General features: G+C 39.5%; 1 protein-coding gene across 5 annotated transcripts in view; it reads left to right on the forward strand.

Moving 5' to 3' along the window:
* RELCH (RAB11 binding and LisH domain, coiled-coil and HEAT repeat containing) overlaps window positions 1–16,533 on the forward strand; it is a 112,517-nt gene extending 95,984 nt beyond the window's left edge. For all 5 annotated transcript variants that reach the window (XM_068993647.1, XM_068993645.1, XM_068993646.1 and 2 more), the window contains 4 exons: window positions 514–630; window positions 3,847–3,935; window positions 7,331–7,401; window positions 16,196–16,533. In XM_068993647.1, coding sequence (XP_068849748.1) covers window positions 514–630; window positions 3,847–3,935; window positions 7,331–7,401; window positions 16,196–16,316 — 398 coding nt within the window. In that variant the 3' untranslated portion in view covers window positions 16,317–16,533. The remainder of the gene's footprint in view (window positions 1–513; window positions 631–3,846; window positions 3,936–7,330; window positions 7,402–16,195) is intronic.
* Window positions 16,534–16,875: the final 342 nt, after the last annotated feature.

Genomic DNA, 16,875 nt, shown 5'->3' on the forward strand with positions numbered 1-16,875 from the left:
GTGACTTGAAAACTCAGCCACCTTGTGCTGTTGGACACTGGTCTTTGCTATGAACTTGAGAAACTAAAGTCAGTAATATTTTCATGAAGTAGTGAAATAATTTGATATTGAAAGAGAATAAGTATACTGTATTTATCTTTTAATAGCAACAATAATACCTGATTTATATAAACTTTATAATAATAACACAAGAGGTAGGTTGTTTACATTTATTTATTTGGTTTTCATTTTTCAGATTGGGAAACTGAATTGCAGTGAAGCCAAATGACCTGTATACATCCTCACAATTAGGTTATAATGGCATGCTATAATCTTTTTCTCCCAAATTCTGGATCACTCTTTATTCCGAAAAAACATGCTTTCTTCCCTAGTAAGAAAAAGCAAGTATAGGATGTGGGTGATCTTTTGAAATCATCCAACATTAAAATAAAATTTTATAAAATAAAAAATTATTTTTCAAATGGATAAAGGACATTTTAGGTTAAAATTAATCATTTCTTCTCCTCTTTTCAGTTGTTATACCGCATCTGCATAAGTTAGCCTTGGTGAACAACTTACAGATTGTGGATTCTAAACGACTGGACATCGCTACCCATCTCTTTGAAGCCTACAGTGCACTTTCCTGCTGTTGTATCCTTGCCTGATTTCATGCATCTATATTTAAGGATCAGCTTGGCTATGAACCTCAATTTTTTCTTCAGCTCAAATAAGAAGTAGAGTAGAAGTTTAAAAGTTTGAGTTGCCTCGCCCCACTCTTCACTCCAGCCGTCCCCTAAGTTTAAAAGACAGCTTTGAGTCTTCTATTTTTATATGTTCTATAGTTTTGAAAACACTGACTAAAATTTTGTCTGTGTTAATCGGCTGTATGACTTAAGCCACAAATGAACTACAGCTGAGGCTTCTCTGTTAATCAAAAGGAAGCCTTATCTATGTCCTGGCATTCACTTTTAATGAATGTTTAACCACCTTTATGATCCTATGAATATCTCTTGGAGACATATCACTCATTGAAAAAAAAAATACAGGGCCACCCAGGCTAATCATTGACATTGATAGCAGAACTGGAGGAAGCCTCAGAGCTCACCTAAGCCGTGTCACTCACTGCTTTCTATAAATGATTAAACTAAAACCTGAAGCCATTAGTGACTTCTGTTTTTTAATAGTTAAAAGCAAAATTGTGACTACAACAGTGAACTTTAGCTGTCCTGTTAAATGTTCTCTCTACTATCCTAGACCTAGTAAAATAAAACTAAGAAATAAAAATGAAATAAACTAAGAAGGAAGTAAAGATAATGAATGGCAGAACAAGCTCCGGCTTTCAGGCTTTCCCATTAAAAGCAGAATAGCCCTAGAAAGGGGAAATAAGAGGTTGAAAAAGGAGTGAGCACTAAGCACTTGAACAGGACTGTGAAAGCACACGCCACACAACACAGCCAGAGAATGACGGTGGGACAGAAAGAAGTGGTGGGAGGGAGAGTAGAAATGTAGGACTGGGTGTTAAGGAGCTGCTGGTCCTTTCCAAAGTGTAAAGCGTGAAGCGCGATACATGGCTGAGAGCACTTCATTTCGGGACCTACTGCGAATTGCCTAGTCACATGGCTGACGTTAGCTCCTTTTTATCATATAAATTATAAAATGGTCAGAGATACCGTAGTTTGATAATTTTGCCTCAACTAACCACATATTTTCTATAAGTTTAATTCTGGTAAAAGCAGAACTTACTATCATTCCTAGTTTATCTTGTTGGCATTTTCAACTTAGAGAAGATAGAGGAAGCAAGAAGAGGAAGTAATAATTGTGAATTCTCAAGGAAGGACTCTTTAGTAATGGAGAAGTGACAAGACCCTTACAAGAAAGTAATAATGGCATTTCAGAGTGTGGCCTGTCAAAGAAAGAAAACACAGATATGTTTATACCTGTTCCCTAAACTTTGCAGAAGTAAATGTTCACAAACTTCAGTGAAAAGTTATGTGTAATCTTAAATTTTCTTAGAGTTTCAAAAAGAATATGCCTCAAAGAAAATGAGAAAGTCAAAAAAAGAAAGGTCAAAACTTTCAGCTCTGTGCGGTGGTTTCTGACAGCAGAGGCGTCCGTATGGAAGGGGCGTCACTGCATGGTTAGGCACGCACAGACTGTCACTGCAGAGGACACACAGGAAGAAGCCTCCACACCAGCATAGCAAGGGGAAGCAGCCTCCCAACAGTAGGCCCTGTGCGAGCACTTCTGCCTGAGTCAGGACTTATACTTGTGTCTACAGGGGCGTTAGGCCACCAGGAGAATCACGCTGCCTGTGTCTGCGCTGTGTTCCACGGCATCCTGAGCTGATGGGACACAGCATCGTGTTTCAATAGGTTTGGGCAAGGTGTTGCGTCAAGAAGTGACATTTAATATAAAATTTGAAGGAGTCTAGAAATATTTGACTTAGAATGGTTTAGCGATGAAAAGATAATTTGAAAATTATTTTAAAGGTGGTTATGAAAAAAACTTAGGCCCATTTGTGTAAACGCTGACGAGCAGGGAGGCCTGTGGTCTGAGAAGAGCTTTCTGAGTTATCTAAAAGTACAGTGACCTCTTCTGTGAAACTGAATGTCCTGTCACTGTTTTGCAGTCAGAGGCCTTATGACCATCACTCATGGATGAGGTAGAGGTGGTTTCTAACATCAGATAGGACTAAATGACCTATAAGTTTCCAGCTCCTAAGAAAGACTGTGGGATTTCATGGGGAAGAGGACCAAACAGTGAGTAGGGAGAGAGGAGGCTTTATTCCTCCCTCTCTTGAAAATAACTGTATTTTCAAGGCAGTAGTTACATGGATTTTTTTACTTAATAAAGTTTATTATAATTTGCTTCAGAAAAATCAGCTCATCTTTATAGGGGAAGTCATTTACTGGCATTTTTCACTTTAATATTAATATGGTATAATATTAAATAAGAACTATTTTTAAATGGCTCATAACTGTGATAGGTGAGAAAGTGTTGTTAAGTAATGTGAATGAACAGGGTGAATTGTTTTCTTGAGAAATGCATCTGCTTTCCTGACTCCTTTCAATGTCATATAATCAACTAAAACTCATATGACTAAGAAATATAGGTAGTACTAAACGTATTACAGCAAAACCTCTCTCGCCCAATTCAATCAGGACCAGTACGGGTCAGTTTAACAGAATGGTTGAAGTAAGAAATCTAGAAAATAATATATATCTAAGGTAGCGTCTTTTAACTTAAAACACATAAATATAACTTATTTTACCAATCTTTTGATGTAAAGTTAAGGCATTTCTTTTGTCAGTCTGCTGATTAGAGTTTTAAACATCAGCCTTCTTAGAATAATCACGTTTATAATATAATTGTCTATGAATTTCAACTTAAGTTTGTTTAAAGAGAATCCAGAAACATTTCTGATAATGGATACTGAATTTTTCTAGATTTTTGTATTTTTATTTATATTTTAATATGCATATATTTTAAACAGCAATGTTTTAAGCAACTGGACTTTCAACTTAATTGTCATGGAAACATTAATTTTCTTTTTATCCTCATTTAAACATCCAGTTAAATTTCATGATTTCATTTTCACCCTTATTATTTCATATGTTTACATACCAAGTTATTAAACTATGTGCTGTAACAATAATGAATGCTTCTGACATGAAGAGATTTGTGGCAATAAACACAGTTGACTCTTGATAAGTAACTAACTCAACAGATAAGAATGATGCTTGAGGGAAGCCTGTTGGCCCTGAGTGATCAGCATACCACAGTCATCATTTAAGAAATCTGCTTCTGTTGTTCTGTTGGACGTACCAGTTTGGTTTTTGTAAATGTCCTTAACTACTTTCTCTCAAGTCATTTCAGAGGATTTAATGGTTAATCACTTTTTACCTGGTCTCAGATGTTTACGCATCGACATGGAACATCTTTCTCCAGAGCACGAAGTAAGCTGCTGTCATGATTAAGCCATTGTGACCATCAGCACCATGCTCATGTGTTTTAATATCTCCTACGTGTGCGTGTTAAGTCGCTTCAGTCGTATCTGACTCTTTGCAACCCCGTGGACTGTAGGCCTCCAGGCTCCCCTGTCCATGGGATTCTCCAGGCAAGAACACTGGAGTGGGTTGCCGTGCCCGCCTCCAGGGGATCTTCCCAACCCCAGGATCCAACCTTGTCTCCATGTCTGCAGCATTGGCAGGCGGTTTCTTCACCACTAGCACCACCTGGGAGGTTCACTATCTCCTATTCAGACTTTCATTCCTCTTCATGTGAGGCCTGATGATGGCAGGCTGTACTTAATTTTTTCAAATCAAGTTCAGTGTCATTTTACGGATTTGTTAACTAGTGATGAGATCTTAAGCAGCTTCTTTTGCATCTCTCTGTTCAATTCTCTAAAGTAGGCACAGCGAACTGTCTAGAATTTAGCAAGGAATGTATGTGAAATGTTTTTTATCTGCAAAATGCTGTGCAGTATTATCTCAGACCATCAGCTTTCTTAGAGGCAGAGTTTCTATTTTCTGTCTCCATTTCCTCATAACGCTTCTCATTCTGTTTGTCTTCCTATGTCCTCAGGACAGAAGACACAGGTTCTGTCCCTGTTGTATCATTTATTTCCTATTCTGTGTCATCAGTCTGTTTTTCTATCAGCTTTTCTTTAGCCTATTACCACGTTTGACTCTCCTGTCCTAAACAAAACCAAACCAAAATCTGCCCGTTACCCCTGCACCACACCTCTGTTTCCTCCCAGTAGTCCACGCTCACTCTCAGCTCTCACACAATACGCCGCCAGCAAAGCTTCTGTCTCTGAGCTCACCGGTGATCAGTGCTGCCCTGAACGGACACGCCGGAGTTGTAACCTTTTCCTCCACGTCTTTGTCAGTGCTCGATGTTTTTGGACTTCTTTGAATTCGGTAGATACAAAGTGGTATCTTGTGACGGTTTTCATTGCATTTCCTTGATTGTTTTCAAACTTGGAATTCTTTATGTGCTTACTAACATCAAAGCCTTTTTAGTTTTTTTGCCCATTTTTCTCACTTTGGATGATATTTTTTCCTATTATTTCTTTGATGTTTGTTGTATAATTGGAATACCAGTATTCTATTCATTTTGTATTTTATGAATATCTTTTCCCAATTTTTTTTCATATTTTTGGCCTATTTGAACACTGATTTTTAATTTTAATAGATTGATTAAATCTTTCTAAGACATGATCTCCTATACTTTCTTAAAATGTTTAAAATTGTATTTTTACAATAAAATTCATAATCCATCTAAAATTAGTTTTTATGTATGGTATGAGGCAGTGCGTAAATTATGCTTTTTTCTGTACAGATGACCAGCTGTCCCATTACTGTTTATGGAACAGTTCATTATGTCTGTACTGATTGGCAGTGCCACTTCTGTCGTATCTGATGTTTCCTTGTATTCCTGCATCTCTTACTCAGGAACATTCTTTCCTGCTGATCTCCTTGTTTATTATAACATTGATATGAACTGTATCATTGTAATGAACTGTCTTTATTACAGTTGCTTGTTAAAAAGTCCTGAAATCTTAACAAGGCAGATTCAGCATCCTGGCATTTTTTTAGAACTTTTCATAACCCTTATCATTTTTATGTAAATTTTAGCATTAAACAAGGTTCCTAGAATGATCTTGTTCAGATTCTGATGAAGTTTGATTCTATAAATTAATTGGGAGAGACATCAACTTCATAATTTCGAGTCTTCTATCTAGAACATGGGGCTTCCCAGATGGCTCAGTGGTAAAAAAAAAAAAAAAAAATCCACCTGCCAATGCAGAAGGTGCAAGAGACGCAGGTTCCGTCCCTGGGCCAGGAAGGTCCCCTGGAGGAGGAAATGGCAGTCCGCTCCAGTATTCTCATCTAGAAAATCCCATGGACAGTCCATGGGGTCGAAAATAGTCAGACATGCCTTAGCAACTGAGCATGCACGCATGCAGAACAGACTGTACCTTACATTTGTTTATGTCTCCTTTAATGTCTTTCAATAAAGTTTTATAATTTTATTTGAAAAAAACTGTCACCTTGCATTTATAATGCTATAATGCTAACTTTCTTTAGGATTATATGTTTTTTAACACTTTGTTATTGGTGTGTAGAAATGTATATAACTTTTATGTGTTAAATTTATGTCTGACTAACCTGAGAAACTTTATTATTAATTCCAATAATAAAATGTCTCTGAATTTTTTAAGTAAGTTTCAAATGCAGGAAAGTCACCATCATAATAATAAATAATATATTATTTTCTAATACTTTTACTGTATTTTTTTTCCTTTTCCTTAGTGTAGGCTCTATATTGCTATACCTTTTTACTTCTGATATTAATTTGCTTTTTGCTTTCTTTTTAAAGTAGTTTTGTTAGGGATTATGAATTTTATTAACCTTTTCAAATATTGAACTTTTGACTGTTGATTTTTCTCTGTTTTTTAGTTTGACTGCTGTTTTCATCTTTATTTCCTTCTGCTTTCTTTAGGTTTGATTTTTTTTTTCCTGTTTTTCTAACTCCTTAAGGAGGAAGCTTGGGTTTTTCACTTGTTAACTTTTCTTCTTTTCTGATACATAAACACAAGCCTGTCAGTGTTCCTTTAGCCACATCCCTTTTGCTCCATTGTAGCTTTGTTATCATTTGGTTCAAATTAGATTCTCATTTCCATTATTTCTTTATTGATCCGTGGATTTTTGCTTCATGAGGTAAAGGTAGGTAATTTTATGAGCTGGTTCTCTTATATTTGTATTAACTTTTTGTGATCTAGTTCTATCAGCTATGAAAGACATGTTAAAATCATGATTGAGAATTGCTTTCTTTCCCTCTTTTTAGCTTTTTCCCTGTTGTGCTTTGTACATTTTATAGCTGCCCTTTACCAACCTGAGGGAATTTGTTTTTATTGCTGGTTGGTTGAGTATTTTTATCATGAGGGGTGGTTGGATATTGTTAAATGTGTTTTTCTGAGTCAGTTGAGATGATTACATAATTATGGTTTTTTATTCTCTCACAATATTTGATATTAATGGGTTTTTATATGCTAAAGCAACCTCTGAACCCTGCAAAAATCCCACTTAGTTATGATGCATAATTCCTTTTATTAATAGGTGAAGGTAGATTCAACTTGCTAATATTTTGTTCAGGATTTTTGCATTGAAGATGAAGGCTATCTGTAGAATAGAACAAACAAGAGGCAAGCCTTTAACAAAGTAACTGCCAAAAGTTTCCTCTTTTAATTAACATATTAGCTTATGGCAATATTAAATACTCAATTAAAAACTTTAATTTTACTGTGCTACCTATATTTCACTAAAGTCATTTTTTTTTTAATCAGGTTATTTTAACTTCCATGATAAAAGAATGTGAACAAAAAGTAGAGAACAAGACCGTCCAAGAGCCTCAAGGGTAAAACCTTAATTCTTTTTTATGGCTTTCTGTTAACCTTAACTTCTCTACATAAAATCTTTGTCAGTGGGTCAGGTGTTTTATAGCGTGTTGTTTTGTGGTAATTAATTTAGAAGGCAAGAAAAGCCTTTAAATGGGCAGTTCACAATACTAATCCATAAACCATCTAGGGAATTTAATTTCAGATCTCGGCCTCATTCTTTGTGCCCTCATCTTTCTGAGTCGGCCTAGAGATTTGTATATTTAAAAGCTTCCAGCCAAACACCAATTCAAAGAGACTTACACCCCAATGTTCATAGAAGCATTATTTACAATTGACAAGATATGGAAGGCAGACTAAGTGTCTATGAACAGATGAATGGATAAAGATGTGTGAGTGTCTGTATGTGCACACACACATACTGCAATACTACTACACCATAAAGAAGAGCGTATTCTACTAAGTGAAATTAGTCAGGGCAAGACAAATACTGCATCATATCGTTTATGTAGAATCTGAAAAATACAACAGGATGGTGGATATAACAAAAAAGAAACAGACTCGGATACAGAAAACAAACTAGTGGTTACCAGAAAGGTGGAGGGGAGGGGATGGGACTCCAGCTGAGCTGCTGCAAGTCCTGGAAGACGATGCTGTGAAAGTGCTGCACTCAATATGCCAGCAAACTTGGAACACTCAGCAGTGGCCACAGGACTGGAAAACGTCAGTTTTCATTCCAATCCCAAAGAAAGGCAATGCCAAAGAATGCTCAGACTACCACACAATTGCACTCATCTCACACACTAGCAAAGTAATGCTCAAAATTCTCCAAGCCAGGCTTCAGCAATACGTGAACTATGAACTTGCAGATGTTCAAGCTGGTTTTAGAAAAGGCAGAGGAACCAGAGATCAAATTGCGAACATCCACTGGATCATGGAGAAAGCAAGAGAGTTCCAGAAAAACATCTATTTCTGCTTTATTGACTATGCCAAACCCTTTCAGTATGTGGATCACAATAAACTATGGAAAATTCTTCAAGAGATGGCAACACCAGACCACCTGACCTGCCTCTTGAGAAACCTATATGCAGGTCAGGAAGCAACAGTTAGAACTGAACATGGAACAACAGACTGGTTCCAAATAGGAAAAGGAGTACGTCAAGGCTGTATATTGTCACTCTGCTTACTTACCTTATATGCTGAGTACATCAAGAGAAACGCTGGACTGGAAGAAGCACAAGCTGGAATCAAGATTGCCGAGAGAAATGTCAATAACCTCAGATACACAGATGACACCACCCTTATGGCAGAAAGTGAAGAGGAACTAAAAATTCTCTTGATGAAAGTGAAAGAGGAGAGTGAAAAAGTTGGCTTAAAGCTCAACATTCAGAAAACGAAGATCATGGCATCCGGTCCCATCACTTCATGGGAAATAGATGGGGAAACAGTGGAAACAGTGTCAGACTTTAGTTTTTTGGGCTCCAAAATCACTGCAGATGGTGACTGCAGCCGTGAAATTAAAAGACGCTTACTCCTAGGAAGAAAAGTTACTACCAACCTAGACAGCATATTCAAAAGCAGAGACATTACTTTGCCGACTAAGGTCCGTCTAGTCGAGGCTATGGTTTTTCCTGGGGTCATGTGAGAGCTGGACTGTGAAGAAGCCTGAGTGCTGAAGAATTGATGCTTTTGAACTGTGGTGTTGGAGAAGACTCTTGAGAGTCCCTTGGACTGCAAGGAGATCCAACCAGTCCATTCTGAAGGAGATCAGCCCTGGGATTTCTTTGGAAGGAATGATGCTAAAGCTGAAACTCCAGTACTGTGGCCACCTCATGCGAAGAGTTGACTCATTGGAAAAGACTCTGATGCTGGGAGGGATTAGGGGCTGGAGGAGAAGGGGACGACCAAGGATGAGATGGCTGGATGGCATCATTGACTCGATGGACGTGAGTCTGGGTGGGCTCCAGGAGTTGATGATGGACAGGGAGGCCTGGCGTGCTGTGATTCATGGGGTCGCAAAGAGTCGGACACGACTGAGCGACTGAACCGACTGAGAAGGGTGGAGGAAAGGGGGAGGGGCAATATAGGGGTAGAAGATTAAGAGGAACAAACTATTATATATAAATTACAAGGATATATTGTACAAGGAATATAGCCAATATTTTATAATAACTATAAATGGAATATAGCCTTTAAAAATTGTGAGTCATTATATTGTACACCTTTAACTTACATAATATTGTATATCATCTATCAGTTCAGTTCAGTTCAGTCGCTCATGTCTGACTCATTGCGACCCCACGGACTACAGCACGCCAGGCCTCCCTGACCATCACCAACTCTCGGAGTTCACTCAAACCCATGTCCATCGAGTCAGTGATGCCATCCAACCATCTCATCCTCTGTCGTCCCCTTCTCCTCCTGCCTTCAATCTTTACCAGCATCAGGGTCTTTTCCAATGAGTTGGTTCTTCGCATCAGGTGGCCAAAGTATTGGAGTTCCAGCTTCAGCATCAGTCCTTCCAATGAATATTCAGGACTGATCTTTAGGATGGACTGGTTGGATCTCCTTGCAGTCCAAGGGACTCTCAAGAGTCTTCTCCAACACCACAGTTCAAAAGCATCAGTTCTTCGGTACTCAGCTTTCTTTCTTTATTGTCCAACTCTCACATCCATACAAGACTACTGGAAAAACCATAGCTTTGGCTAGACAGACCTTTGTTGGGAAAGTAATGTCTCTGCTGTTTAATATGCTGTCTAGGTTGGTCATAGCTTTTCTTCCAAGGAGCAAGTGTCTTTTAATTTCATGGCTGCAGTCACCATCTGCCATGATTTTGGAGCCCAAGAAAATAAAGTCTGACACTGTTTCCATTGTTTCCCCATCTATTTGCCATGAAGTGATGGGACCAGATGCCATGATCTTACTTTTCTGAATGTTGAGCTTTAAGCCAACTTTTTCACTCTCCTCTTTTAGTTTCATCAAGAGGCTGTTTAGTTCTTCACTTTTCTGCCGTAAGGGTGGTGTCATCTGCATATCTGAGGTTATTGATAATTCTCCCGGCAATCTTGATTCCAGCTTGTTGCTTCATCCAGCCCAGCGTTTCTCTTGATGTACTCTGCATATAAGTTAAATAAGCAGGGTGACAATATACAGCCTTGATGTACTCCTTTCCTGATTTGGAGCCAGTCTGTTGTTCCATGTCCAGTTCTAACTGTTGCTTTTTGACCTGCATACAAATTTCTCAAGAGGCAAGTTAGGTGGTCTGGTATTGCCATCTCTTGAAGAATTTTCCATAGTTTGTTGTGATCCACACAGTTAAAGGCTTTGACGTAGTCAATAAAGCAGAAATAAATGTTTTTCTGGAACTTTCTTGTTTTTTCGGTAATATGATGAATGTTGGCAATTTGATCTCTGGTTCCTCTTCCTTTTCTAAATCCAGCTTGACCATCTGGAAGTTCATGGTTCATACTGTTGAAGCCTGACTTGGAGAATTTTGAGCATTACTCTGCTAGTGTGTGAGATGAGTGCAATTGTGCGGTAGTTTGAGCATTCTTTGGCATTGTCTTTCTTTGGGAATGGAATGAAAACTGACCTTTTCCAGGTCAGGTCTCCTGCATTGCAGGCAGATTCTTTACCAGCTGAGCTGCAAGGGAAGCCCAAGAATACTGGAGTGGGCAGCCTATCCTTTCTCCAGGGAATCTTCCCTACCCAGCAATCAAACCAGGGTCTCCTGCACTGCAGGTGGACTCTTTACCAACTGAGCTATCAGGGATGCCTTTATAAGGTATACTTCAATAAAATATTGAAAAGAAAATAAAAGCTTCCAAAGAGATTCTGATAGGTAGTTGGATTTGGGAATCACTGGTAAAAATAGTTTCTAAAAATGTGTGACAAGAGTTGGGGCAGTTAACGGATTCACTGCACAAAGGGCTGCCAGCATGTGGGTGTCCTAGTCACGTGCTTCTGACCAAACTAACTAGAGCTCAGAGATTTAGTGCAATTAAAGTGTGAACATAGGTGTGGAAGAATAAAGTTGGTCATTTCAGGATAGGAAATAATTTATAAATAGTCTGTTTACTCTTTCTAAAATAACCTTGAACAGTTAATCTTAAGTGGAATCTGTTTAGGCATGAAAAACTCAAAGGTGTTTCTTTTATAAAAGTGACTCCCAGGAATAAGTGTTTCATCTTGTCAGGCCAGGTGCCCATACAGACGCTCCTCCACAGTCCCAGCCCCAATACGCACACACACACACACACAGACAATCTTTTGCCCCTTAGCACAGCTCAGAACTGTCGCCTTAGTCTCCTGGAATGGTGGGAGCTCTTCTCTCATTTTAGCCATGGAAAGTTATAAAATAGAAATACTTTGATAGGTTTCTACTCTGAACCCAAAATCCGTAAAGTTAACATTAAAGCATATAATTCTGTTCGTTTTTATACATTTAATATGAACATTTTTGATGCCTTATTAGTGTAAAATGTAAAAGGTTTGGGACTAAAATTGAGAGAAATTATACGTGAAATACCTTCTAAATGACATTTCATAAATTAGCATGCAGGAGTTTACAAGAAAGAAGTCTCTGTACCGTCCTGAGCCGCCTTTGGGTATATGACCTTCCATTTAGAAAGAAAAGTTCACTTTGATAATCATAGTTTCCCTGTGTTATTCACATCTCCTGTATTATCATTTTTTTTAATTCTTAATCCACAGAATTTCAAATAGACACAAAAATAAACATGACATAATGAATCCTCACGTATTCACTACTTAGCTTATATATAACAGTGAGTATGAGAAATAAGGTGGATTCAGGATATAGTCAAATGTGAGTTCAGTTTAACTTGGCAACAGGTTAGACTAAGAGAGAACTAGAATCTAAGGGTTCCCAGGTTGGGTGATGGCACAGTACAACCCAGGGGAGCTATTCTGAAGAGAAGTGTTTATTCACAGTTAGAAAACCACTGTAAGCAGTTACTGAGATTTAGGAACTAGTAAAATAGTGATGGTAATTAGAGGGGTGGAGGTGGACAGATCTCACTTGGAAAGAGGGCTCAGACATAAAATTAGACCAGTGTTTAAAATGCAGCATCTAGGAGAAGCTTGGGCTTTCCAGGTGGCTCAGTGGTAAAGAATCCGCCTGCCAGTGCAGGAGACTCGGGTTCAGTCCCTGGGTCAGGACGTTTGCCTGGAAGTGGGCATGGCAGTCCACTCCAGTCTTCTTGCCTGCAGAATACCATGGACAGAGGAGCCTGGCAGACTACAGTCCAAAGGGTCGCAAAGAGTCAGACATGACTGAGCAACTAATACTTCACTTCAAGAGAAGCTTCGCTGAGAATTAGGAGGCAATTCAGAGTGGTGTCAAAAAATCAAACAGGAATTTAAAAGAGAAGGAGCAGCGATCTTCCATTTGTAAGACAGAGTGATGTGGAGAGGGAGAGAAATATTCTAGGATATAAATAATTTTAAAAATAGACCAGAAGTATCAGAGAAGGCGATGGCACCCCACTCCAGTACTCTTGCCTAGAAAATCCCGTGGACGGAGGAGCCTGGTAGGCTGCGGTCCATGGGGTCGTGAAGAGCCAGACACGACTGAGCGACTTCCCTTTTACTTTTTACTTTCATGCATTGGAGAAGGAAGTGGCAACCCACTCCAGTGTTCTTGCCTGGAGAATCCCAGGGACGGGGGAGCCTGGTGGGCTGCTGTCTGTGGGGTCACACAGAGTCGGACATGACTGAAGTGACTTACCAGCAGCAAGAGGTTCTATAGATGCAGAATCAACAGGTAATGGGAAGTGGTTGGCTATGAGTTGCAATGGAAAGGTCTGAGATTTCCTTGAAAGCCTGCAGTAAGAAGACAGTACTTTACAGAGCAGTCCATTTCATTTCTAACCACTTGTTTTTTAAAAAAAAAAAACTCCTTTCATATTCTGAGTTAAAGTCTCCCTGCCTGTAACATCTGCTCTCTAAAGTTTTGGCAGAGGGATCAGATTCAGACTCTTTTGTCAAAGTAATAAAAAATGTAAACTCGTCAGAAAAACAAACAAAAAAAATGCTATAATGCAGTGATTCTATACTAGAAAGCTTTGTAAAATACCTACCTGGGTCTTCTACCCTGGAAAGAAAAAATCAGAATCACTGGGGTCAGGTCTAGGTATCCACATCAAGAAGTTCCCCAGATAATTGTGCTGCGCCTCAATAGGTCTCTATAGATATACACAGCTGTGCAGATGTATGTTATATGTTTCATTCTTCATAGGAAGGTATCGTAAGCCTCCTAACTCTCCAAGCTAAACACTGGCCACTGCTTTCCCTTCTGTGTCCTGGTTTCCAGGCTCCTTTAGCATATTGTACTCCTCTTAGAGTCATTGACTTGATGGTGTCTCAGATATTATCTGACCCATGTCTCCTGTTTTTCTAGATGCAGACTAAAATAATACTTATCTTCTGACTTAACACTGCTTCCTACAGAAAGAAAACAGTACCATCAACCTACAGTGTTAAGGAAAGGCATCATGGAATTTAAAACTTGGCTAGACACCAAAGAAGAGATATTTAAGTTGAGAATAGTTCAAACAGTTAGACTAGGCAAACATGACTCAAGGGAGTCAAGGAGTTAATCAGTGATGGTTGGTTTAAAACACACACCCACACAAGAGTTAGAGTGCTGTTTCTTGAATATCATGCATATTTTATCTTGGAGGTAGTAAGTGGCCACTGAAGATTCTGAGAAGGGGTGTGATATAAAGAAGTGATTATTTAAGTGGTGAGTGACTAATGCAAGAAGACCAGATCCAAGATTATCGGAATAATCCAGTTGTAAAGTCTTGACATTAGAAATAAAAGTAAACAATAGAGACGTTGTAAAGGCTCAAGATTTGATGACAGTTTGAGAGCCATCATATCCACTGCTAGGAAGAGGGGAAATGACAGGAGCACCGGCAAGGAGAGACACACCAGTGGGGTTGCTGCTGAGTCACTGCATCGTGTCTGACTCTCTGCAGCCCCATGGACTGCAGCACACTGGGCTCTCCCATCCTTTACCATCTCCCTGAGTTTGCTCAGACTCATGTCCATTGAGTCGGTGATGCCATCCAACCATCTCATCCTCTGTTCCCCCCTTCTCCTGCCCTCAGTCTTTACCAACATCATGGTGTTTTCCAGTGAATCAGTTCTTCGCATCAGGTGGCCAAAGTATTAGAGCTCTGGGGAGTTATTTCTAAAGTTAGGGTCTGAGAAAAATGCTTGGGACATTGGCTTTATCTAGTATACAACAGTTGATGATTCTGGCCCTCAGCAAAGTGTTGTGTTTCAGTAACTATTTTGTAGGCATCCTATGGAAATTTATTTGAAACATAGAGAATGAGTGTATTTTGTAATTGAAGAACTAGAGTCAGATCCTGAGCCTGGTGGAGGACTACTTGTGGGAAGAGGGAAACCAGCAAGAGAGGAGTGCTCAAGAGACATGGGGACACCGCGGGTGGAGGCACTGGTGGAAGAGCAAAAGGAAGAAGAGGTGCTCACGGTGGGTGTCGTGGCCAGCGCGGAACTGGTGGCTCGCCGCGCACCTTTAAAGGCCACGCAGAAGCAGCAGTGCTCGCTGGCAGCATTCCTCCATGCGCAGATGGAGCAGACGCCTGCTGCGCTCCTGTACCTGGCTCACCACGCACTCGGCTCTGACAGGGCCAGACATATTCTCTTACTTAGACCTCAAGATATTTTGCAGTAACAGTTGCAAACTGCATTTTACAGAGGAGGAAACTGAATCAGTGATTTAAAGTATCTTGGCCAAAGTCGCAAATCCAGAAAGCTGGACTCCTGAAACTACTTGTCACAGCACGATTGTTGAATCACTGGAAAGCGTCCCTGGTCGATACTTTGTTCAGTAGCATGATGTGTCAGCAGTCTTTAGTGGTCATTTAGGTTGTGCTTACTCCCTACACAGAAGGTTGGCTACAGAGAAACGAAGATTTGACGTTGATTGACACTGGTGCAGATGGCGATTGATGACATCTCTTCTTCCCACGCTCCCCGCACACGGGCACATGTCACAGGACGGTTACCGCACAGTAGAAGACCTCAGTGGGGCTTTGTTTACCCATTCGTGAAAATAGAAATGATATCTGTCTTCCAGGGTTGCTGTAAGCATTAGAGGAAGTAATGCTAATAATCAGAAGAAGAACTAACACTTAGACCTGCTATTACATGCCTGGCACTGCTAATGAGCACTGTATACTCATCAGGGAACCGAGTGTCCGTCGCTCAGTCATGTCCAACTCTTTGCAATCCCATGAACTGTAGCCCACCAGGCTCTTCTGTCCATGGAAGTTTCCAGGCAGGAATACTTCAGTGGGTTCCCCCTCCCTTCTCCAGCGGATCTCCCTGACCCAGGGATGGAACCCGGGTCTCCTGCATTGCAGACAGATTGTTTACCCGCTGAGCCACCAGGGAAGCCTTTTTAATCCTTGAATAGCCCTATGAGGTAGGTACTAGAATTACGTTCATTTTAATAGATGAGGAAACAGAGATTAAATAACTTGCCCAAAGTCACACAGCTCGTGAATGACAGAATTGAGCTTCAGTCTCATTCCAGACTTGCGCCTAATCACTACACCACACTGCTTCCTTTCAAGAAATGATTAACACAAAAACCACTAACCTACTAAAAAGCTCTACTCCCTAAGTGTTCATTTCCCTTTTGTGATACCAGTTCAGAATATTTCTTAATGTTCTGTTACTAAAGACTTGGAAAAAAAAAGTAGATAATTTTCATTTTCTAATCGCTTTACACGAGTTTCAAAATCTTTTTCCTAGCTCAATGTCAATTGCTGCAAGCCTAGTGAGTGAAGATGCGAAGACCAAATTCTTGAACAAAATGGGCCAGTTGACAACATCGGGCGCCATGCTGGCCAACGTGTTTCAGAGGAAGAAGTAAGAGCGGGAAGGAGGCCCCAGCGAACACTGAGCTGGACCTCAAGCAGACTGCTTCCTTGTACTTGAAGTACTTGCCTTTTTTATTTCTCTGTTTTTTGTTCTTGCATCATAATTTTATCTTAACCTCCAAAGACACTTGCACTGCTTTTGATTATTGCTGTATATCTGTTAATTTTGGAGTTCCAACTGTGGTGATAAAAAAGCTGAGTTGATAGTCTGTACCAAGTCCCCCCTCTATGTTCTTGTCTTTCAGAATATTTTTTTTATATATAATATATATATATAGTGAATAGTTTTTTTTTTAATTTTTGGATGGGATATTAGCAAATACTTGTATGATACACTAAGCTATTACAATGGTACTTAAAATAATGTAAATTTGAAGTCATTGTTATAAAGTAATAAAAATGGAGATTCCTTAAGTATTTAAATTATGAAAGGATGATGCAGACTTTTTATTGTTTCTTAACTGACTAGAAAGAGCCACCAGCATTACTCTGTGCCTTTTGGACTTCAGTTTGTGTGTCTGTAGGAGTTGTGTGCATTCCATTCACACAGTA

This window comes from Capricornis sumatraensis, chromosome 21, assembly GCF_032405125.1.
Source record: "Capricornis sumatraensis isolate serow.1 chromosome 21, serow.2, whole genome shotgun sequence".
Taxonomy (NCBI): domain Eukaryota; kingdom Metazoa; phylum Chordata; class Mammalia; order Artiodactyla; family Bovidae; genus Capricornis; species Capricornis sumatraensis.